Raw genomic sequence first — 22,794 nt, forward strand, 5'->3', positions numbered from 1 at the left:
CTGAGCCACAAGGGAAGCCCAAGAATACTGCAGTGGGTAGAAAGAACATTCAAAACAATGCCACCTCTCCTCTGAGTATGTCTTATGGTCTTCCAGCCATACTATTTCCTGACTTCTTTACTCCATAAGCATAATCTTTGCCCATTCATAATCATATTTAAAATTGTTGAGGGTTTGGGGAGAGTCTATCAGGGGAGCCACACTGTCTGTTGTTCTGACCGTGATCCTGGCAAGGCACCTGCCTGCAGTCCTGCATGAGAAATCTTTCTCCTGCCCATGACTCTGCTCTGATATCCAAGCAAATGCATATCACAGACTGCCCTGCCTTGAGTGAACTTGCTGGGAGGATGGACTGTTCCCAGTATCTCCTCCTGGAGAGGTGTCTGTAGGGACTGAGGTCTCTGAGTCCATCTCGGCAGGAAGGTGAAAGCTGCTTTCCCCTTCTGTTTTGCTGTCATCACTCGGTCAGGTTTTCCTGTATGGGCAGCTTCAGCCACTGCTGACAAAACATCCAGGCCCCCCAGTCCCCTGCCAACCACCCCTGCCCCTAAATAAACACCAGCTCATTTGTAAGAGGTTTTTAATTTGATCTTGGTATGCCATTAAGGAGCGGAATAAGGATCTCTACTCATCTTCACTCACACAGTATCTACTGCTTTTCTCTAACTGATCTCCCCCGTGGACACCTGTGTAGTCATAGAGTGTCTGCATGATTTTCACTTAGCAGACTGGTTTAGGTTTCTCGGTGGTTTGCATAAATTATAAAAAAGAGCACAAAAATCACACAACAGTGATTCTATCATAGGGAGCTGTGTTCCCTCTGGCCTTGCAGACAGTGATGGGGACACGTAGCTGTGACCAAAGCTCTGATGCCTGGTGACATCCCTAGGAGTGAGGCCAACCCTGTCCCGGCCCCTCTCAGAGGAGTCCTCTGTCTTCCCCATCAACTTGTTCTGGTTTCTCAAGAGGCCTCCTAACACAGAAGGATCCCATCTTAGCACCACAATTGGTGGACAGATTGTGGAACTGTCCCTGTTTACAATGGCAGCTGGGTCTTCTGTGCTCAGCAACATGAAAGGGAGCCAGGAGGAGGAGCCCTGGGTTTCCACCAGGACCTCCTCTGCCTCTATGAGCTCCAAGAGGCTGTTAGCAGAAAGAGCATCTGGACCATGGGTCAGCCAACTTTTCATGAAAAGAGCCAGATATTACAGATAGTAACTATTTCAGGCTTTCCAGCTCACATATATTCTGTTGCATATTTTTCTCCCCCCTCCTTTTTTTTTTTTTTTTACAACCCTTTAAAAATAGAAAAACTCTTCTTAGGAGGCACGCCATAAAATACAGGCCTGCAGGCTGCAACTTCTGGTCTAAAATATGATAATAACCTGTCCAACCCATTCGTCACAGCCTCCTCCCCATCGAAAGCCTCTAGTCCCCCTGGGCTGCCCTGACGTAGTATGTGCAGCCCAGGCTTGCCGGGGGTACTATAGCAGGCAGAGTTGCCCTCAGGCTCCTGCCCTATAGGCCCAGGTATCTTCCTTTGCCAAATGGCTGGTTGGCTGGATTTTAAGCAAGTATAGATATTTGTCTCAGCCCTGCTCATGTGTCCTGGGGTTGAATTAAGCCTCAGTGTCCCCAGTGAGGTAGGTAAATACTATCAGCCTCATCCCACACTTGCAGATGGTGAAGTTCAAGAGCAGAATTGACTTTCCTAGTCAATTTCCTAGTCGTGTGACTTCCCAACAGTCACATGTCTGAATTTCAAAGAAAGCCAAAGAGTCTAGGCTTTAAATTTCCTAATGATCAGGAATGGTTCTGTCCCCCCACAAGCCCAGTGATTGATTCCACCTCAAACAGAGCAAGAATCCACCAGTGAATACTGTCAGCCACACAGAGTAATTGCTTTCCAGACCTCAACGACACTCTCTGAAAACAGAATTAACTCAAGCACTCAAAGCTACGGGCCTCGGTGGAGCGGCGCTCTCTGCCCTGCCCACGAGTCTCTTCAAACTCAAAATAAAGTTTATAAAAGTAAATTATCTCATTTTATAACTTAAGTGCATCAAGCATTTCCTTAAATATAGTTCACACTGAAAATAAAGTTACTTTTTGCTGTACAGTTGGTGTCTGTTATAATTAGGAATAAACTTTGATGATAAAGTATGAAAGGTTACACACTCACGCACACATCTATCTATCCGTTTGTCTGTCTACGGGTGTGTGGATGGGTAGACATATGCACCTCTCGACAAGAGCTTCCCCCCAAAATGGTGGGAAGTTGTTAGGGGTCTCTAGTATCTAGTTTGCATGAAAATGCCTATATTAAAAGTCCCTGTCCTTAATGATAAACACATTTTCGTACCTAACACTAAGACTCTTATTAGAAACATTAAACTATGCAATCCGTAATGTATTCAGTCTTTGGAAATGCCAAGCTACACCATATCATTATACAACAGCATCCCCAACAAAACTCCCACCCACCCCACTCTGCCCTGCCTCCCCATACTAAAGCCAGTCGACCCCTCACGTAACACAGTTGTTCCAGAACGGGAGCTGAGCCACAGAATTCAAGGGGAGGACTCAAGAGGTGAAGTAAGAATTCTGCATGGAGTACAGATGATCAATGGGGTTTCCCACTCTGGCCTGCAGGGGCCCGGCTTCTGAGGTTGCTAGGAAACAGTCACCCAGGTTACTGAGGGAGGTGTCCTCACTATCCAGCTCGTGGAAGAGGGGCTCAGCACCTGAAACGGAGACGAAACACTGCCATGAAGGTCCGGAAGGAGGGACTCACTCGATGCCGGGACATACAGCTGAATTTGGCCCGCGCGGTCTAAGCACACCACCCCGTCCCCACCATGGAAAGCCGTCTACTGGGTGCTGGGAAGGGGGAGTGCTGGGGGCGACAGGAGAGCTACATAGAAGAGTAGGAGGGGGCAGAATCCCTGCCCACCAAAGACCTCCTTAGAGGGCTATGTCTAACGTGTAACAACTGAAAACAATATAAACTAGGATCTGACAAAGTAGTGCTAAACCGAGCCCAGCATAAGCAAATATCAGAGTGTTTAGACACTGGCGGTGGGCGAGACCCAGCACCGCAGGCTGCAGAGGCAGGCACAGGGCTTCTAGAAGACTCTGGCCACAGAAAAGGTTCTTGCAGGAGGGAGGGTAAGAAAACAAACATCGACTCTGTGAATGATGCTCACGAATCCACTGGTGATAATACTTGTCCTTTCAAACAGCACAAACATACTGAGTGCCAGCTGTTTCCCCAGATTTGTACTGCAAAGGAAAGGAAGGTTAGGTGTCCACACTCAACTAGTATAACCTTTGACAACGAAACTCGCAGGGCAAATTGAGGAAGAGCTGGGGGACCACTGTGACCAGAACCTGGAGGTGTGGACATGTCACCTCCACTTCAAGTAAATGGGAGAGAGGAAAACTGCTGTTTATAAAACTCGTCATGTGGCTTTAATTATTCATTGTACTAAAGGATTCATCACAGGAGTAATTTACGTAACAAGACCCCTAGGACTCTGAAAATGTATGAATTGGCAAAAAAACAAGAGCTATTTGTTCTGCTTTTGCATAGCAGAGGAGTGCACACAGGCATAGATGTGTCTTCTCAGGAAGCAAAGAGGATGGCCGTCACTGAGCATGCACATGTGTGTCTACGTGGGTATGAGTGAATGAGGTTAGTCGATGATGGCCCTGCAAGTGGCTGGATCTTAATTAAATGTTTGCTGAATGCATCACAGGGAAAGATAGGGCTGATTTCAACAATATAGATAATTTTATAATGAAGGCAAAAAAGAAGTTGACAAAATCTGTGCACGGAGGCATGTATCTCAGATACTAACATTTTGAAGGAGTACTGAATAAAACTTTATTTTTAGCTATCAGGGTTACTGATTACAGATTTCACAGTACAGGCAAATGCATTACATAGGCCATATACCTTCTCTGTATAAAAAACCCAGTGGCGTATATTTGACTCTAAGATTGAACTTCAGCCTTCAACTCTAGAGCCTGCCCTCTCCATCAGGGCATCCAGGCCCCAGCTGTTGTCCACTGGCTTCAGAAGCAAGCCAGGAAAGTGGGGGAATCTCAGCTGCCCCCACACCCTGCCTTTAAAGCAACCCCATTTTGGCTGCAAGTGGGACTGGGACTTTACTTCACAAGTCAGCTTATGTTTTAGGAATTACATGAGAATACGTGCTCGTGTCCATAATAGGAGAGTCCAATTAGAACCTTTGTTTTCTGTGCTTTTCCATGTATTCTTTCCCATGTAAGAGTTGCATAATTAAGGCCTCTGACTATATCACTGCTGGTAATGCTCATGAACTTGTAAATGCGGTGAAACTGATGGTGTTAGTTGCTCAGTCCTGTCCGACTCTGCGACGCCAGGGACTGAAGCTCACCAAGCTCCTCTGTTCATGAAATCCTCCAGGCAAGAATACTGGAGTGGGTAGCCATTCCCTTCTCCAGGGGATCTTCTTGACCCAGGAATCACACGTGGGTCCCATGCACTGCACGAGTGTGTACCCGGCATGAGTGTGCCATAGCAAGGTAAGTGTGGTGTTTGTGCTTAATTGCTCAGTCAGGTCTGACTCTTTGCGCCCTCAGAGACTTGTAGCCTGCCAGGCTCCTCTGTTCATGGAATTCTCCAGACAAGAATACTGGAGTAGGTTGCCATTTCCTACTCCCAGAAGTGTGGTATCTGGCAGGAAACGGAAGACTTGGGAAGTTAAATCCCAACAAAAAGGTCTACAGTGAAAACACAACCTCCTTTTCAAACAAAAAGTTTTTAAAAAGGAGAATAGATGGAAACATGACTCATGGATATGCGTACTGGTCTTACTTCTGGAGCCATAGGTTATGTGATTTTAGCAGCATTTTGTGGGACACTTATTCTGCTTTGGAACTTTAATGAGCAACTAGGAACTGCATAGGGAGGGGAACTGGGAGGGGATGAAAAACTCACGCAAGCAAGCTGTGCGAGGTCCCTGCGGGGCTTGAGTCCCTCTTACCATAGGGGTGCATGTGGTCTCCAGGCATCTGGGGTGGGGTGAGCCCCTGTCGGAAGGGATCTGAGCTGTAGACACTCTGTTCGATGGCCAGGAGCTGCTGTGGGGTGGGCAGAGCCGTGTAGGGGTTCATGATCCCTTCCATGCCAGCGCTCCCACCACCGTTTGTCTGAGCTGTGGGACAAAGAAGAGGATAAATAATTCTCCATGTGCAGCCCAGTATCTCATGCTGAAGGTGGGGTAGGGCCTCTGAACAAGCTCTGAACCTCATGTGTCCCACTGGCTGGGGACCACACACGTTGTGTGGCCACGGCGACATCATTTTACTTTCCTCATTTACAGGAGAGAAGGGATGAGGTGACATCAGTGGTTCCCAGCGTGTGCCCTACCACGGGCCGCCAGTGACTGTGCTGAAGGATAGAGAAGGGGGATGAGTGTTGTACTTGGAGAGCTTCCCTGAACCATATCATTAAGACAAAGGCTTTTGATGCTACACACAGGCTTGGCAGCCAACAGAGTAGACACATCTAAAGATCCTTCCAACATTACCCCACTAGGATCCTATCAGTCAAGTGGGTTCATCGTATTGATCCAGGGGGCCTTGTGGAGCTGATGTGAAGACTCCATGAGAGGGTGTGTGTGTGCTTTGGGTCTGCAACTTGCTCTGATGTGTACACAATTCCATCAGAAAAGGAGGACTCAGTTCCCCCTTCCACATCCTGCCGTGGTTTTCTGAACATGGTTGCATTAACTCTCAGACTCTAGTTCCACCTTAAGTCCACCCTAGGAGCTGCCCCTAGAATTCTTCAAAGTTCCAAGCACTAGAAGTCTGTGTTCTCATAATGCCATGATGCCTTCTCCTCCCTTTGAGCACATTGGCCCGTATGGAGTCAACTCACATGGCTCCTCTTGATGCCCTGTCTGATCTGTGACCCTCTCTGAGGCCCACAGGGTTGTGTGACTATCCGACAGCACTACCATACCCTAGGGACGCAAGCCGGAGGTGCAGAGAGACAGAAAGGCAGGTCTCAGATCTCCAAACAGCACTGCACGTAGAGCTGTGGCAGATTCAGGTCCTCTGACCAGCTTGGCTCCACCCTGCCCAGCTGCCCATGTTCTTGCTTGATTTTTCTACCAGAGCACCTCTCTTGTCATAAGATACTATTTGGCCTCAAAGGTAAGGAATAGAAAGAACTCTTGACTGGAAAAATCAAATTCTTGATGGAGCCTAGCCCCAGCATCAAGCATAAGGCAAGGTCCATGAAGGGAAGGGGCTTTGTCTGGGGGCCAGACAACTGATGCCACTTTCCACAGCCTTCCAACTGTGGTCCACAGGCTGGCACAAATGAGAATTTATTAAAAATGCAGACTCTTCAGGCCCACCATTATCTCAAGGATCAGAATCTACACCAATGCCAGGTGGTTGTGGTGCCCCTTAAAGGGCAAGAATCCCTAAAAAAAAAAAAAAAAAAATCCCTGATCCAGGGCGCAGACCACTCGGGAGATTCTACTGGGCAGCTGAGGCTGGGGCCATGTCCCTTTAAGAATGATACTGTTTAACATCGTCATTCTTGCTTTTTTTCTTTTAACTTCCTTAAAGGGTCCCACAGCTTGTCCCGTTTCACACTCTCCCCAATCCTCACATCACCCCTATTAAAAAAAAAAAAATGAAGGTACATGGAGATAAGGGAGAGCTAAGGCAGCGTGACCAAGTGGGCCTTAGACAGGTTCCAGCCCAACTCCATCCTTCACTGACCTAGGACTGTGGTCCATCCTTGCAGAACCTGTGTTTGTGCATCTGTAAGATGGAAATATTAATAACTCCTCTGCTCACCTTGGGGGTTGGTGGCTGTGAGTCAGGTCAGCATGAGTGAGAGCAAAGGTGCTCAGCAAAGGAGTTTTTTTTTTTTTTTCCACTATCATTATTTTTACTATTTCATATTATTTTAGAAAGGATTGTAAGTCACTGTGGTGTCTTCGATGAAGCTGATTTGCCTAGAAGAAGGAGGGCCAGGCTGGATGAGAAACAGGGCGTGTCTTTGATTCTGCAGGTAGGCCCCGACACAGGCCCGGATACCACAGCAGGGTCTGGGCACGGGGGCTTTGGACTGGTTAGTGCCACAGTTCTGGGCCTTCAGCTGGCGCCCTCTGACCTCTCTCAGTTCTCATGGTTTGGTCCTCCCTGGAAGGTCCCTTCTCCCAAGTGAGTGTGGACTGGGCTTCAGGGAGCCCAGAGATGTCATTCCAAGGACAGGCAGCTGCAGGCCCCTGGCAGGAGAGGCCTGGCCAGGAGGAGGTGCCAGCTTACCGGAACTCAGCCTCTGGGTGTTCTGCTGATCTTGCTGCTGCTGCTGCTGCCGCCGGGCCAGCTTCTTCATCTGGGGAGGAGAGAACTCAGGATTAGAAGTCAGGGGGCCTGCAGCAGGTTCTCACAGCTAGGCCAGGGGGCATCGGCTCAGGGGGAAAGCAGAGGGACCCCTTCCCTAGCTTTTACTCAGGAGAGAATCCACGTTTCAGGCGCCTTGAGCCTGATGCATGGCGGCTGAGGGATTTCTACACTGCAGCCATGGAAAGACAGCTGGCTAGGAATCCTCAGGGCAGCTGCTCTTGGCAGGAACAGGGATGCCCTCTCAACAAATAAAACCTGCTGCTTATGGCGTCACAGTTTACTGTGAGGTGTAAGTGAGGGATGTGCAGTCTGCAGCTCAGCTTAGATGTGCAGTAAGGGCCTGCTGGCACCTGTGATTTGGCATGAGCCAAGAGGCCGTTCCACCCACTGGCCCTTGTGGCAGAGACTCCTACCAGGACATGCATGCCTTTAGGTAAGGAGCTTGTCTCCCAAAGCACACTAACTTCCCATAAGGAACACATCAACCCAATCTTTCTCAAAGTGTCTTCTGTGGAACATTAGGGTTCCATGAGATCCTTGGTGTGTGTGCGTGTGTGTGGGGTGGGGGCAGGCAACATTAGGTAAACCTTCATTCCCCAGGTAAATGAAGAGAAGAATAAGCATACATTTAGGTATGTATTTCAAGAAGAGTTCCTGGGTTTCTCATCCTCTGGAAACTGGGCCTTTAGGTGGTTCTTGAGTGTGTGTGTGTGTGTAGGGAACATTAGATTTTTAAAAAACTTCTTTACTGCAAGATTTCTCAGAACTTCGAATATGCTCCCTGCTTATGAATATATAGGCTATAGGTTCTCTCAAACCTACTGAACTATGAAATTCTTTCATAGTAAAGACCATGGACTACACACCAGAAGCCCAGTCTGAGGAATTTAGTTAGGGAAATAGTATCTTAACCAATCACAATTAGCAAATGAGATATGAATCCATCGCCCACTAAAGATTAGAGGTCTAGAGAAATGGGCCACTAACACACGTGTGTGTGTGTGTGTGTGTGTGTGCGTGTGCTCAGTCATATCCAACCCTTTGCAACACCCTGGACTGTAGCCCACCAGGCTCATCTGTCTATGGGGTTTTCCGGGCAAGAATACTGGAGTGGGTCACCATTTCTTCCTTCAGGGAATCTTCCCAAATCCAGGGATCAAATCCACATCTCCTGTGTCTCCTACATTGGCAGGCAGATTCTTTACCACTGTGCCACCTGGGAAGCCCAACACATGCTTGTGTACAGGTAGGAAGATAAATAAGGAAAGGTCTAAGAGAGATGAGAGGCCGTGCCAGGGGTATGCACACCTTGGCAGGATCCAGAGGACAACAGGATCTAACAGGGACAGGCGGGGCACTAGGAAAGCTGAGTTAGGACATCCATTCCGTGTGCCATAATGTTGTCTTAGACCAATCATATGGGTGCTATGTTGGTTTCCCTCTGAAATTTCAAAGGAACTCTGGCATCTGGGTTAAATGAATAGGAATTGAAGAACCTGCTTTTACCAAGACACAGAAAGGCATTTCTTCATGAAAACGACTGACAGCCACAGTCACAAGGAAAATAACAGTATCCCACTAGAACAAATGCCCTTCTGCAAGTATGCTGTGGCTGAAATGACTGCTCATCATAGACTTTCTGAAATGAGAGCACCAGTCTATCCAATGAATTGAAGTTAGAAAATTTGCAGGCAAATACAACATTCTACTATTATTTCAGGAAAGCGGCCACACAGAGACAGAAGTAAGAAGCAGATTACCTTAGCTCTCTGGTTCTGGAACCACACCTGAACCACACGGACGCTCAGCCCTGTCTCTGCAGCCAGGGTCTCCCTCACCTTAAAAATACGTAACATTAGAAATAGAGAAATATTGGCATGTCAGAGTAGAAGGCAGAACACTTCCTGTGCAGTGCACAGGGAGCCCAACAGGCCACATCCCACACAGCAGCTGGTGAATATTCAATGCTCAGCGAAATCCCAAACACAGAGCATTGCTTCCCTTCAGTGGGAGAGACAGTGCGTCCCCAGGAAAGTGAGGGGAAGAAGCAGCATTCATTTAGGTTTGTATGGAGAGACAGTGCGTCCGAGGTAAGTGAGAAGAAGCTTTCATTTAGGTTTGTATTTTAAGAAGTGTTCCTGGATTTCTCATCCTCTGGAACCTGGGCCTTCAAGCAGTTCTTAGATACTAGCAAAATCTATTTTGGGGTTTCAGCTATATGCCAGGTATATGCCATAACCTACTTAAGGAGAACTGAGGGTGAAAAATCACTTTGCAAAAACAAATAGTTCTCACTTGCTCTCTTCTCCTGTCTTAATTCACTGACTTAAATGTTTGGTTTTGTCCCTAATAGCTCTAGGTCACTTTGGGTGTCTCAGGAATATTCAGTTACAGCGAGCCCTCAAAAAAGATAAGATAAGAGCCATCTGGGATCTGACAATGCAAGGCAGACCACACTGAGGTGGGTACGTGGCCTGGGGCTATGAAGAGACAGGACAATCGAGGCCCCTCTCGTGAAGAGAGGGGTTTAAACCTCTGCCCTCTCTACAGGCACATGGCGAGGGACGGGCCAGAAGGGAAGAGGGAAGAGGCACAGATCTCCCAAGAGTGGCCCTGAGACACACTGACCCCTCATGGTTAGATTCTGAGGAGATGAGACTTAGAAGCTCCTTGAGTAAACATAGAAAATAGAGCAAGCTGGAGGCCTAGGGAAGCGTTTACCTTTGTCATGCCACTCAGGCTCAAGCTTAGGAGAAACGGGATGATTAGAGCAGATTTTTAAAGCATGTCCTTCTGCTAAGCCAACTTAAACAGCAGTGTACGCAGGGGCCCACGGTCACCTGCAGAAACCCTATCCATCCTTCAGAGGCCCGGCTCAGAAGCCACCTGTCCCACAAAGCCTCGCCTGATTTCCCAGACACGAGTGGCCTCTCCCTTCTCCCAGCTCCAGGCTGCCCCTCTGTCTTGGCCCTTGCGCTTTCTCCCCAGGGTCCCAGCGCACAGCTCCTCCCTGCTGGTGGCCCGGAAACAGGCGGTGGGCACAGGCCACACAGAGGCTGGGGGTCTAGTACATGCAGAACAAGTAAACCGCTGAGGGAGGTGGGAATTGGCCCTTATGCACGTCTACTTTGGGGCTCACTTTCTACCAGCTCGTTCTGCTGGAACTTTATGGGGCAGTGAGGTCAGGGAAAGAAAGCACTCTGCAGTTGAAACTTCAAAAGTCAGAAGTGGTGGGAGGATGTATCGTGGTTCAGCAAATAACCATCCTTCCCACTCCTGGATGGGTATGTGCTTCCCCTGCACTCACAGTGGGCTTACTCACGTGACTTGCTGTGGCCCATGGACTGTTACTGGATGTGAAGTGAGTGATCTCCATGGAGACCCACTGGGCATGCCCGGTGGGACTCAGCCTCTTGCCTCCTGCCATTGTCAGGAGACCCATGTGCCCAGGTGGCTGCTGCTCCTGTGGCCTGGACCCTTTAATGACAGACATGCGGGCAGACCTGAACCTGAACCAGCAGCCAACCCACAGCCTAGCAGTAGGAAATAAATGCTTGTTGGAGCCGCTAAGATTTTGTTTGCTACCGCAGCAAAAACTGATTCCTACACAGAGGGAGAGAGGAAAAACAACGCTAAAATGTTTAAATATCGTTCTTCTATGAATTTCAATTCAATTTCAAGAACGTTTCTTTTTTTATCTTTGTTGCATAAAAGACAGTATCTGGTCTGGCAGAGTCAATAAATGGCGGGTACTTAATAAGTAAATGCAGCTATTTGTGACAGAGACTACTAATTGTCTCCAAAATGAATTCCCTCTTTCTTCCTCTTAGCAACTGAATTCCTAAGTTTTAGGGATTTATATGGATACCCAGATGGACTCATTTCCCAGGTCCCTTTGTAATCATGGGATTAAATTCTAGCCAACACATGAGAGTGATGCAAAAAATCCCAGGGTGTGTATGTCCTTTAAAAAGCAACTGCTTGCCCCCCACTCCCCGCCCTACTCCCTCTTTTCCACCATGGTAGCTGCAAAAAATGGTGATATCTGGAGCAGTCCCTTAGACCCATATGATGAGACAGAGTTTCCCGGCCAATCTTGTGTTGCTCACCTCTGGACTATGATATGAGAGCAACATGAACTCTTATCTTTTTAAGTCACTGTATTTTTTTACATATCTATTCAGAGCAGCCCTGTCTGTAACAGCCCCAAACTGGAAACAACCCACATGCCCATCAACAGGTAAAGGGACAAGCAACCCATGGTTTACCCATGGAATACCATGCAACAACAAAAATGGGTGAGCAGCAACATGGATGAATGCCAAAATCACCACCTTAAGCAGAACAAACTGGACCAAAAAAATAACGTATGCTACAACCCACTGTATTTTTCTTCTATTGTAACATCTTGACCTATACCCCAAATGGAGCCCCTTATTATCTCCCCATTGCTCTCCATGAAATGAAAGGTAAGAGGAAGTAGCCAGTTGGAATGGTGCATGCCGAAAAGCAAAAGGAAATTCTACCACTGCCCCCGCCACAACTACAGGGATCCCTGGAGCCTCCAATGGGGCTCAAGGCCACCCGCCCAGACTGTCTTAACAGCACTCCCACCCCGATCCCCACCAGGTGCCCATCGACACCCCAGAGTCCAGGGTACACACAGAGAAGAGGGGCCTTATCCCCTTTCTTCCCTTCTTCCCCTCTGTACCTTCCTGCACGGCTTGGAGGATACTTCAAACGAGGCCTTGAATGCTCTCCTCTGCTGGGTTGTCAAGATGGTTCTGGGACGTTTGGGGCGCTTATGGTCCTTGCTGTCCTCAGAGGCTCCTTTCCCTGCCCCGTGGGCTGACTTGCAAAGACTTTCCTCATCATCACTTTTCCCTGAAAGAAGCAGAAGTAATGTGTTGAGTCCCTCAAGGCTGCTATCTGGAGTTGTATGTTATTCCATAATAAGACACTCAGGTCCACGTTCTGAGGATGACTTAAGATATGAATGAAACAACCTGTGTGGTATTGATCCCAAAGCCCCCAAGAAGGGGCTAAGGAAAAACTTCTGAAACTTGGAGATAGGAACCAGGAAGTCCACCATCACAGCTCAGGACTTCCTCCCAGGACGTTCTCCTAGCTCCACATTTACCAGCTGTGTGGCCTTGAGCAAGTGACTTAACTCTCTGTGGATCAATTTCCTTCTCTGTAAAATCGGGATAGAGGAGAACACTTCACTGAGGTTATTTGCGGATTAAATTAGGTTACCAAGAAGGCATTCAGAAGGCTGATAAGCATATAATAAATGCCCAGTACGAATTATTTATAACTAATTACAGTTATTAATGTACTAATACTTTGTGTAGTTTTCTTGACCTGGATAAGTTATATATAACTTCTAGATACTATGTCTGAAATACTAGCCACTGCCAGGAGGTAAAAAACAATACTGTTTAAAAGGCCTCAGAAGACCAGCATAAAACTACGTGCACAGACAGATAAAAGGCAATTAGTCAAAACTGCCTGTCTATAAAATAAATAATTCTCTAGTAGAGTAACTATTTATGTGTTTACTTCAACTTTATCAGCAGTGATCAATACAAGGAGTAACTTGAAGGAAATAAAGCCTCTAGTACATATGACATTCATTCCCAGGCTACCTTTTGCATCCCACAGATTTCACACTTCTGAGAAGATGCTTCCAGGATCTAGGAAATACCTCTGTGAGAGAGATTCCTTCCTACTTTTGGCATTAAAAGCCACAGGCAGTTGTGTGCTCACATTACCCTAGTAAGACCCTCATTTCTCTCTGGGTCCTTACACAGCTCAGCTGCCCTCTTTCCTCCAGGAGAAACCTTTGTCCCACGAGCCTCCTCGGCTCCAGTCCCCTCATTCTGGTCCCCTTCTGGCCACTTCAAGAAGTCCCGGATGAGGGGACCCACTGGGTGTGGGCTCCACATCCTACTTCTTCATCCCAACCTCCTCTGGAAAGATGCTTTTTTTGCATACCATGTTGGAGTTTAGACTTAGTTTAATCCTACTTTTTGACTCTGCTAGAGCAAAAAAACCCTTATTTTTATCTGAAAGACAATGGCTAAGAAGCTTTCCTCTATGAACTTTTAGACTTACAGTCTGAATGTGAAGGAAGATGAACTGTGAGTTCCCTGATGGCATGAGCCTTGCAGTGTAACTGAACAGTCTGACACAGGCAGACCTGGGTCTCCATCCAGCTCTGCCTCTTGTTTCAAGTTCAACCCTGTGTAAGGGATGCCCTACACTGAGCCTGCCCTGGAGATAAGAATACCCAAAGCAGCTAACACAGAGGCACACAGGAGGCTTCTATTAGACGTTATGGGAAGGACATCTTTTCCTCTCTGCCTTACTCCCTGTAAGAGTACAAATGATAAAACCTAAAAGATGGATGAAGGTGAGATTAAAGAAGAATCTTCATGACAAGGATTGGTGACTCTGGCCTCTTCAACCTCTTAGGCTTCTTTTCCCAGGGGAGAATTCAGTAAGCTGATCTAAGTCAGAAGTAAGGGGTTTTAGGATCTTTCTAGAAGGAGGTTTTCAGAATGGCAAGAAAAAAACAAGCATGTAAGAACTAAAAGCCTTGGGGAACTAAGGAGATCCCACAAGGAGAGAAAAGGTAGAAAAAAGGAGGCCATTGATGGTGCAGATTCATCCTTGCTGGGCCCTACATCCTGCTGCTCGGAGACTCCCCAGACTCAGTCTTTTGTGAAGCCAATAATTCTGAGTGGATTCTTTGGGATCAAAAGATGCTCCTCTGATACTGTTGATGCTTTGGGTACTATTTCTGAGGCAATGTGGCTGACACCCCATGCCAAGAATTGTGCAGCTCTCCTGCAAGGCAGATGACTACAAGGTTACTGAGTCTGGAACAAATGAGTGAGCAATCCAAAGTACAGAACTGATTTTAATATGCAATTGTATCACCTTCAGAAACTACATGTCTTATACCTGTTTTGTCCATAAAATGGAATTTGCAAATGTCTTACAGAGTAAGTCACATAGCTTGATACAAATGCATACTGATGACTAGGATGATGCAACTGTTGAAAATGCAAAATCTAAAATAATGCTAGGTTCCATGACAACGGCTCATATAACCATTAGAAGAGCATGATGGCCCGGTGTCCACAAGCATGGACTCTGGAGCCATAGGAACTCGGGTGTCAATTCTGGCCTTGCCGGTGATGATGTGTGATTGTCAAGAAATTCCCAAGACTCAATTTTCTTATTGGAGAAGGTGACGGTGTTGTTGGAATTAAATGAGATGATATATGTAAAGGGTTTAGCACTGTCTAGGTATGATAGGTACGTAGTAAATCATCATCGTTTCAAAGGATGTGTTCTTAATCTGAGATCCGTGTTTTCTCTTAACAGTTGCACATTGACGGGAGTCTGAGTTATGGTTTTAAGTGCGAGCATTCATTCCTCTCTCTTCGCAGACATGACCCTAGCTTGCACTGTGAGTTGGTTTTATAGAAAGTGAGTGTGCAAGTGCTTGTGAAGAGGAAAAGAGAAGGAGAGGGGATCAGGGCTGGTTCCAGAAGGAAGATGTGATGGGTGAAGTTTGTTCAGAGCCCCAGCAGTGGTTGGCTGGGGCCCCTGCCGTCTGTGTACTCTGGACTCACCCCTGCTAAGGCACGTGCACATTTCCCAAGATCCCATCATGGAACAGCTAGGAGGAGGGCAAAGAGAACTGTCTGCTAGGGCGGCATCACAAGCAGCTGCTCACTCATTCTCTCTACATCCCTGAGAGGAGAGATGAAAACATTTGTTTTCAGAAGAGGAGGAGAAGGAGGGCAGGCAGACGTGGGAGGAGAGGGAGGATGAGATTAAGATTTGACCCTGGAGTGCCTCTATCATTTTTGTGGTGCATTTTCTCCCTTTGATTCCTCCTTGTTGCTATTCAGTCTTTCTCTTCTGTCTCCTAAGGGGCCCCATTTTGCCTTCCAAGAAACACTAGATGCTCTAGAGCAGGCATCTGCAAACTTTTTTTGCCAAAGGCCAGGGAGTAAAATATTTTATTCTTTGCAGGTCTTATGGTCTCTGTTGCAACCACTCAACTCTGCCATTGTAGCATGAATGCAGCACAGACAGGATGAAGAGGCGTGTCTGGGTGCTAATAAAACTATTTCCCAAACAGGCACCCTGCCAGACTTGGCCTGCATACCATAGTGTGCTGACCCTTGCCCTGGACCGCTCCTGACCTGTTCTCCATCAAAACGTACATATCCTGTGCTCCAGGCTTTCAGGCTCTGACTCGAGCAGGAAGCACTGTTCAACACTGAAGAGTTAGTGACTGCCATAGTTTGGTGTGTCCTCTGGCACACTCAGCAGTGTACAGACACGGAACAGGAAATGCTTCCAACCAAAGAGTCACCACTGTGAAATTTCAGGTGTCTTGGCAGATCTGAGCAAGAGAGAGTCTGAAGACGGAGGAATGGAGTGCCTCTGGGCATTTCCCAAAATGCAGACAGATGTCGCGACCCAGCTGCCAAGGGGAATGCAGACCATCGCTGGCTTCAGCCTGCCAGGTGGTGAACATGAGCGCAGCAGTGCCCTCTGACTCTTTCAGGGAATTTCCAGGCCACTCCTGGGATGTTAACACAGGCTCCTGCCGCCTCCTTCAGCAGGGGAGGACTGCCTGCCTCTGATGCCAACTTCTCCATGCAAGTCCGCAGTGCCTCAAATATACACTTAATGATTTGTCCAAGAGAAAGGAAAGTTCTAAACGAGCCAGGAGATTTCTCACTGGGCCAGCAGGAGTACCATAGAGCAGAAGATGAAGAAAAACCTTCTAACAGCAGAGACATCGCGGGAGCGGAGGGAGGGCTGGCCCCTCTGCCTCACCAGAGGCTCCCACACCCAGATGCAGGCCAGAGCGATCCCTCATAATTTAAGCTGACACCCCTCAGCGGAGATGAAAGGAACACCACTTGCTGTCTCCAACAACAAATGTCAGCATCCCTGGAGGCCATTTAGACACAAACGCAGCATAAATCTGACTCCTAGAGGGAAAGTCCAGAGATTAAGTCTCTATGCACAGCCTACCAGGCTGAAATGAATTTGCTTGGCACAAAGTTGGAGCATGTTTCTCAGGGCCTTTCTTCCTGCTTTCTTGTAAAAAAGAAAATCTGGAATGGTTCAGGGGCTATAGCTTCCCTTTGCCTGGTCCTCCCACTCATTCGTGACATAAGCAATGGCAGATGAAAGACCAGCCATGGTTTATGGCTCCGAGACAGGCTGTACTACCTGTGGGGCCTCCCAGATTCATTTCAGGTTGTTGGAAAAATCCCAACGGCCCATAAACTGGGCAAGAGATATCAGAGCTTGGCCCAGGAGGCGAGGGTGAGGGAGGGGGACCAGAGACCCTTAAGTGAGGGAAGGGAGAGGCAGGAACAGGGCTCAGATGCTCCCCCCGTGATGGTCCTCATAAATGTCCTTCAGGCAGGGGAGAAGAGGAAGGCTCTGGGACGTGTGGTGGGTGGAGTGGGAGGGAAAGAAGCAAGGGAGGAATTTATGAGGACAGAATATATAGGAAACTATTTCAGTTGCTGCCCTGTGCTAGAGGATCAGAATTCCACCCTCCCCGAGCATAGATGCAAGGCAGCATTTCACATTCAAAAGGCATTCAAGCTCTCTAGAATAGTGACGTCCCTGCAGCTACAGTTTGAAACTGCCTCATACAGAGTCCTTCAAGGAGGTCTCAACTCAGACCCAAATCACGTTTCTGTAGATTTGCCTTGGACTCTGCATCAGCATCCACTCAGCATCTGTTGTGGGCTCCCGAGTCAGGCACTGCAGAAGGACAGTTCTGGGCTACAGAGATGATGGAGATTCAGCTTCTGCTCTTACAGATCCCAGATTAACAGAGGATAATGATCAAGTGCCAAAATAATAACTCTGCTTACAGGAGCTGGAGGAGGGGGCTGGGAACGTGACAGAATACAGGTGTCACTGGAGGTGCAAGTGAATGACAGGCAGTGCACAGAAGCTGCCAGGCAGGAAAGGACAGAGAGGGTGTTTTGTGTCAAGAGAGAACGTCAAATAGCAGGGGAGCAAGACCTAGGCCTGGCAAGTGAGGCTCATTGAATATACAGTCCACTTGCACATCACCAGGTACTCAGCCCCAGGGATGACAGAGATCAGAGGTGACCCCTTGCTCTCAAGGAACAGAAAGCGAGCATGTGAGAGAGTTAGCATGTGTGAAACAATAAATATAACATAGTATTTGGTTATGAGTTTCAGGCATGGTAAAAAAAGACTATCAATAAAAATGGAGGCATTTAGAAGGGGAAAGAAGGAAGGGATAAATTAGGAGTTTGGAATTAGCAGATACACTATATATTGATAATACTATATGTATAGTATTATATAGTACTATATTTATACTATATAGCTCTATACTTATACCATATATAAAATAAACAGCAAGGTCCTACTATATTGCATGAGGAACTATACTCAATATCTTGTAATAAACTATAATGGAAATGAACCTGAAAAAGAATATATATGTATGTATAGCTAAATCACTTTGCTGTATACCCAAGACTGACACAACACTCTAAATCAACTATACTTCAATTTTTAAAAATAAAGGCATTGAAGAAAGAAGGGTGTCAATGAGCCAGACGAGCTAGTGAAGGCAGGAGTCTAAATGCAAGGGAGGAAGAAGGAGTTGGTCCGGACAGGCACAGGGGAGAGGGCAGGAGTGGGGAAAAGGGCTCAGCCTGAGACTGGAGAAAAGGGGAAAGAATGTGTATGCAGGCTAGTAGGGGGACCTCAGGGCCTCAGAGGGTGTGCACATCTGGGGAAGAAGAACAGCAGGAGAGGCCACATGGAGCTTTCTCCAGGGGCCCAGATGTTCCTGAGCCAATGTCATTAGCAATGAGACATGGGGGCAGTTCTGTGGCTGGAGCTACACAGGAAAGTGTGGACCCGGGTAAGGGCCGTGAGGTCCAGGAAAGCAGACACCAGTGTCTACATGTGTATGATACCACCCGGCCCCCAGGTCTGCTTTGCAGACTGGGTTGAGGAAGTCTCTCGAGTCTCAGCACTAGACAAAAGTGAAGTCGCTCAGTCGTGTCCGACTCTTTGAGACCCCATGGACTGTAGCCTACCAGGCTCCTCTGTCCATAGGATTTTCCAGGCAATAGTACTGGAGTGGATTGCCATTTCCTTCTCCAGGGGATCTTCCTGACCCAGGGATCGAACCTGGGTCTCCCACATTGTAGACTGACGCTTTACCGTCTGAGCCACCAGGGAAGTCTAGAAAGCACTAGACAAGGAACCTGAGAAAAGAGAAGGCCCACATCCCAAGCACCAGTTAGGTGTCAGTCTCTGTGTCCAGGGTAAACATTTCACCTCCTCTCCATGGCAACACAGCATGGCAGGTACTGGAAGAACTCCTCTCCTATCTAAGGAATAATCACAGCTTCAGAAAGCTTCAGGAACCTGCCCCAACACACAGGGTCCAGGTGGTGGGGCCAAGTTTCACACCAAGCTTGCCTACTTCCAAGCCCAGGTGAGAAACACTCCTGCAGGGAGCAGAGATTCAGACTTTTTACCCAGAAAATAAGGCATAAACAAATGACAGTCACCTGTGTGGGCCCTGGCCCAGGAGTGGGGGCAGTTTAGGAGCTAGGTCTCCCATAACCACTGAAAGACCACTCTTTATATCAAAAGAGCAGTTACCTACCTGGTGGAAGGTAACTCTGGCCATGAAACAGGAGACCTGGATTCTAGTTCTAGTTTTACTACTCAGCTGTGTATCCTTGGATAGATTCCTCACATTGCTGAGACTCAATTTCTTTATCTATAAGATGAAAAAACAGCCCTTTCCCTTAACTAACACTTGAAAGCCTCACTTTACAACTGCATTATTTCATTGTTTCTGTTGGAACACTAGGAGGCAGAAATTGTGTTATTATCTGTCCCCCTTTTTTTTAAACTACACATGAGTAAACCAGGCCCCAGGGAGGTGAGTGATATTTTGCCGAAGGGCACACAGCTGGGATGCTCTGTCTTCCACTTCCATTTTCCCTCTCCTGCCTCCGCTGCCTCCCAGGGTTCTGATGATCCAAGGATACCTGGGACTTGGATCACCAGGTGAGGCAGCATCACTGTTATTAAAGAGTAAGGAGAGAAAAGGGAAGGGTTTCTGGGGTGATGGATCTTCCACTCTGAGCTCCTGCTGGAAAAGCCACTCTTTTCAGTCGAAAAAGGACAGACCTTATTTTAAATCCTGGTTCCCCTCACTCCACCCCACTCTCCCCAGGCACACCCTGCCACTCCAACCCTCACTCTGGGAGGATCCTCAGTCACGGGGCACCTAGCATTTCAGGATCAGGGCAGACAGGAGCAGAGCTACACTCCTGCGCAGGCCACGGGTAAGGGGTCCCAAGAAGAACCCCTCTGTTCAGCGATGTCCACTGCAGATGGAGGCTCCTGTGCCAAGCAGAAGGAGAGGGGCACCCAGCTCAGGCGTCCGGGTAGTCCCCCGAGGGGAGCTCGGTCTCCACTCTGAGAATGCAGGCGCCCCCCACGGCCTAGCACCCTCTCCTTTTGCTTTCCTTGGCTGGCTGGTGTTCCTGAAGTTCCCCTTGAGCCTGGGAGGTTTGTCGGGAACAGAAACAGTCCTGGTTTGACTAGTGGAATTTCTGTAGATCTGCATCAGTTTGGTGTCTTTTCACATTTCAGTAGGCTTTCTGTTGACATTTACCCTGCCTCACTCCCTCTCCCTTCTATACAGGCACACACACTCTGTATCTTTTCCTCTCTGAGTTCTCCCATCTCTTTGGCCTCCCCTTTTTAATGAAAAGATAGCCACATGCAACCCCAACTGATAAGCAGAGGTAAATGTTCAATGGAACTATGCATAGCTTTGTCAGTACTGGAAATCTTGGTAATCAGGACATCAGAAAATACCTCTCCACCACCATCACTGTATTCCAATCAAGCATGGAAGCCTAAACCACAACTCATTCTTTTTTATTCAGCCAGACTTAGAGAAGGTCAGGAAGCTCATAACAAGTCAAATCAGATATCTGGGGTTCTGCTCTCAGTCTCAACTGCTGTTTAATCGCTAAGTCATCTCTGACTCTGTGACCCCACGGACTGTAGCCCACCAGGCTCCTCTGTCCATGGAATTTCCCAGGCAAGAATACTGGAGTGGGTTGCCATTTTCTTCTGCAGAGGATCTTCCTAAATCAGGGTTCAAACTCACATCTCCTGTTGGTAGGCAGATTCTTTACCTACCACTGAGCCACCTGGGAAGTCTCTCAGTCTCAATACAAGCTCATTAATCCGCTAACCTGATGGCTTACTAGGCATGGGGTATGATGGGCATGACACTGTATTTGGTTATATTATTAAGGTTTGAGTGTGTTTGCTCCAAACTTAGGAACTGACTTAAGTGGATTGAATATCATATCTCTTTGGAATAATCCAATTTTGCTGCATTAATCACCAGTCTTCAGGAGATAAAATTATCTGGAATGGAAGACAAAGGGTTAATTATCTAAGTTAAAAAGACCCAGACCAACAATCCTCTAGGTGACTAGGGAGCTGGGGTGAATTGGCTAAAACATTCTAAATATTAGGATGAATTCACTGTGGACTTAATCACAAAGAGAATTTGCTTAGAGAACCACAGCTGATCTGACTGCCTACCCGCTTGGTCTAGATGTTCTGGTTCTGCCAGGCCCTCTGCTGGTTTGGAAGACAAACCAAGGCCAATACCCAGTCAGGCCTTCAGACTCTAGACCATTCTATAAACCACTGATAGACTCAAAAGAAAAGGGCCAAGTGAAGTCAGACACCTAGCCTCTGATATTACATCCACCACTCATCTGCTGTGTGACCTAAGGCAAATGACCTTTCTTCTCTGAGCCCCACCTTCCTAATTTGTAAAATCAGGGGAATAAAGACCTGATAAGCTACCCTGATGGAATTATGAACTCAGCAGTAAGAATAGGTAAAAGCACTTTGAAAAATATTCGTAAAATAGCATAAAAATGTGAGATATTTTAAATATTTTGACTTTATTATGCCTCTTGGGTATTCATGAACTTATATGTTTCCACTGATTAAGAAACTCACAGTTCTCATACAAAACCCTGTCATTCAACAACCACACATGAGTGTGCCTCCTGTGTACAGGTACTAGACCCAGGATAAGGAGGCATGGACAAGGTCCAGGAAGTCACTGTTCTCCTATCCCTAGTGGGAGAAGAGAGATAAGGAGGAAAGAAAAACTTAGCATAGCTGCTAACAATGTTAAAATGTTAAGAATAAAATAAAACAGAGTAATTAGCCAAGAAATGACGGGGGGCAGGGCGAAACCTTCTTTTGTTTCCATAATTCTCCACTAAAAAGATCCACATTTATCTTGTCCTGAAGCCTCCCTCAGCTCCTTCCCAAGTCAATTTCATCCCTTTCCAAATACCCAGAGCACCTGCTTGTCTACCTCCAATGTTTTAGTTACTCAAGTATATTCAAGTTAGAAGACAATTGTATATGTTGTTCGACATTATTCTCCAACCGTTTAAACAAAAACAAAATAACAAATGCTCAGATTTTTTTTAAAAAATTGTACTGGAATAATATAAAAATTTCATTATGGGGGACTTCCCTGGTGATCCAGTGGTTAAGACTCCACGCTTCCACTGCAGGGGGCATGGGTTCAATCCCTGGTTGGGGATCCCACATGCCTTGCAGAATAGCAAAATAAATAAATATATAAATAAATGAAATTTCATTATGGGAACTAGAATACAGTGGTTAAGAGCAGTGCCTTGACCTCAACAGTGTGCTCCATCACTTACTAGCTGGTAGTCTGAGCCAAGATGCCTCTACATTGCTTCGGTTTGTCAAATGGGGTTAATAGAGTGCCTGATGAACTATGGAATGAGGTTCGTGACATTGTACAGGAGACAGGGATCAAGACCATCCCCATGGAAAAGAAATGCAAAAAAGCAAAATGGCTGTCTGGGGAGGCCTTACAAATAGCTGTGAAAAGAAGAGAAGCGAAAAGCAAAGGAGAAAAGGAAAGATATAAACATCTGAATGCAGAGTTCCAAAGAATAGCAAGAACAGATAAGAAAGCCTTCTTCAGCGATCAATGCAAAGAAATAGAGGAAAACAACAGAATGGGAAAGACTAGGGATCTCTTCAAGAAAATCAGAGATACCAAAGGAACATTTCATGCAAAGATGAGCTCAATAAAGGACAGAAATGGTATGGACCTAACAGAAGCAGAAGATATTAAGAAGAGATGGCAAGAATACATGAAGAACTGTACAAAAAAGATCTTCACGACCCAGATAATCACGATGGTGTGATCACTGACCTAGAGCC

General features: G+C 47.0%; 1 protein-coding gene across 1 annotated transcript in view; it reads right to left on the reverse strand.

Annotated features, from left to right (window-relative positions):
* Positions 1-2,128: 2,128 nt before the first annotated feature.
* The window catches only part of LMX1A (LIM homeobox transcription factor 1, alpha), a 174,672-nt gene continuing 154,006 nt past the window's right edge, over positions 2,129-22,794 (reverse strand). The window contains exons 4-8 of the mRNA XM_010851971.1: positions 12,128-12,300; positions 9,177-9,254; positions 7,336-7,405; positions 5,031-5,201; positions 2,129-2,744 (exon numbers count right to left, since the gene is read on the reverse strand). Of these exons, the coding sequence (XP_010850273.1) occupies positions 2,584-2,744; positions 5,031-5,201; positions 7,336-7,405; positions 9,177-9,254; positions 12,128-12,300 (653 nt within the window). The 3' untranslated portion in view covers positions 2,129-2,583. The remainder of the gene's footprint in view (positions 2,745-5,030; positions 5,202-7,335; positions 7,406-9,176; positions 9,255-12,127; positions 12,301-22,794) is intronic.

Source organism: Bison bison, unplaced genomic scaffold (genome assembly GCF_000754665.1).
Source record: "Bison bison bison isolate TAMUID 2011002044 unplaced genomic scaffold, Bison_UMD1.0 scf7180017864305, whole genome shotgun sequence".
Lineage (NCBI taxonomy): Eukaryota > Metazoa > Chordata > Mammalia > Artiodactyla > Bovidae > Bison > Bison bison.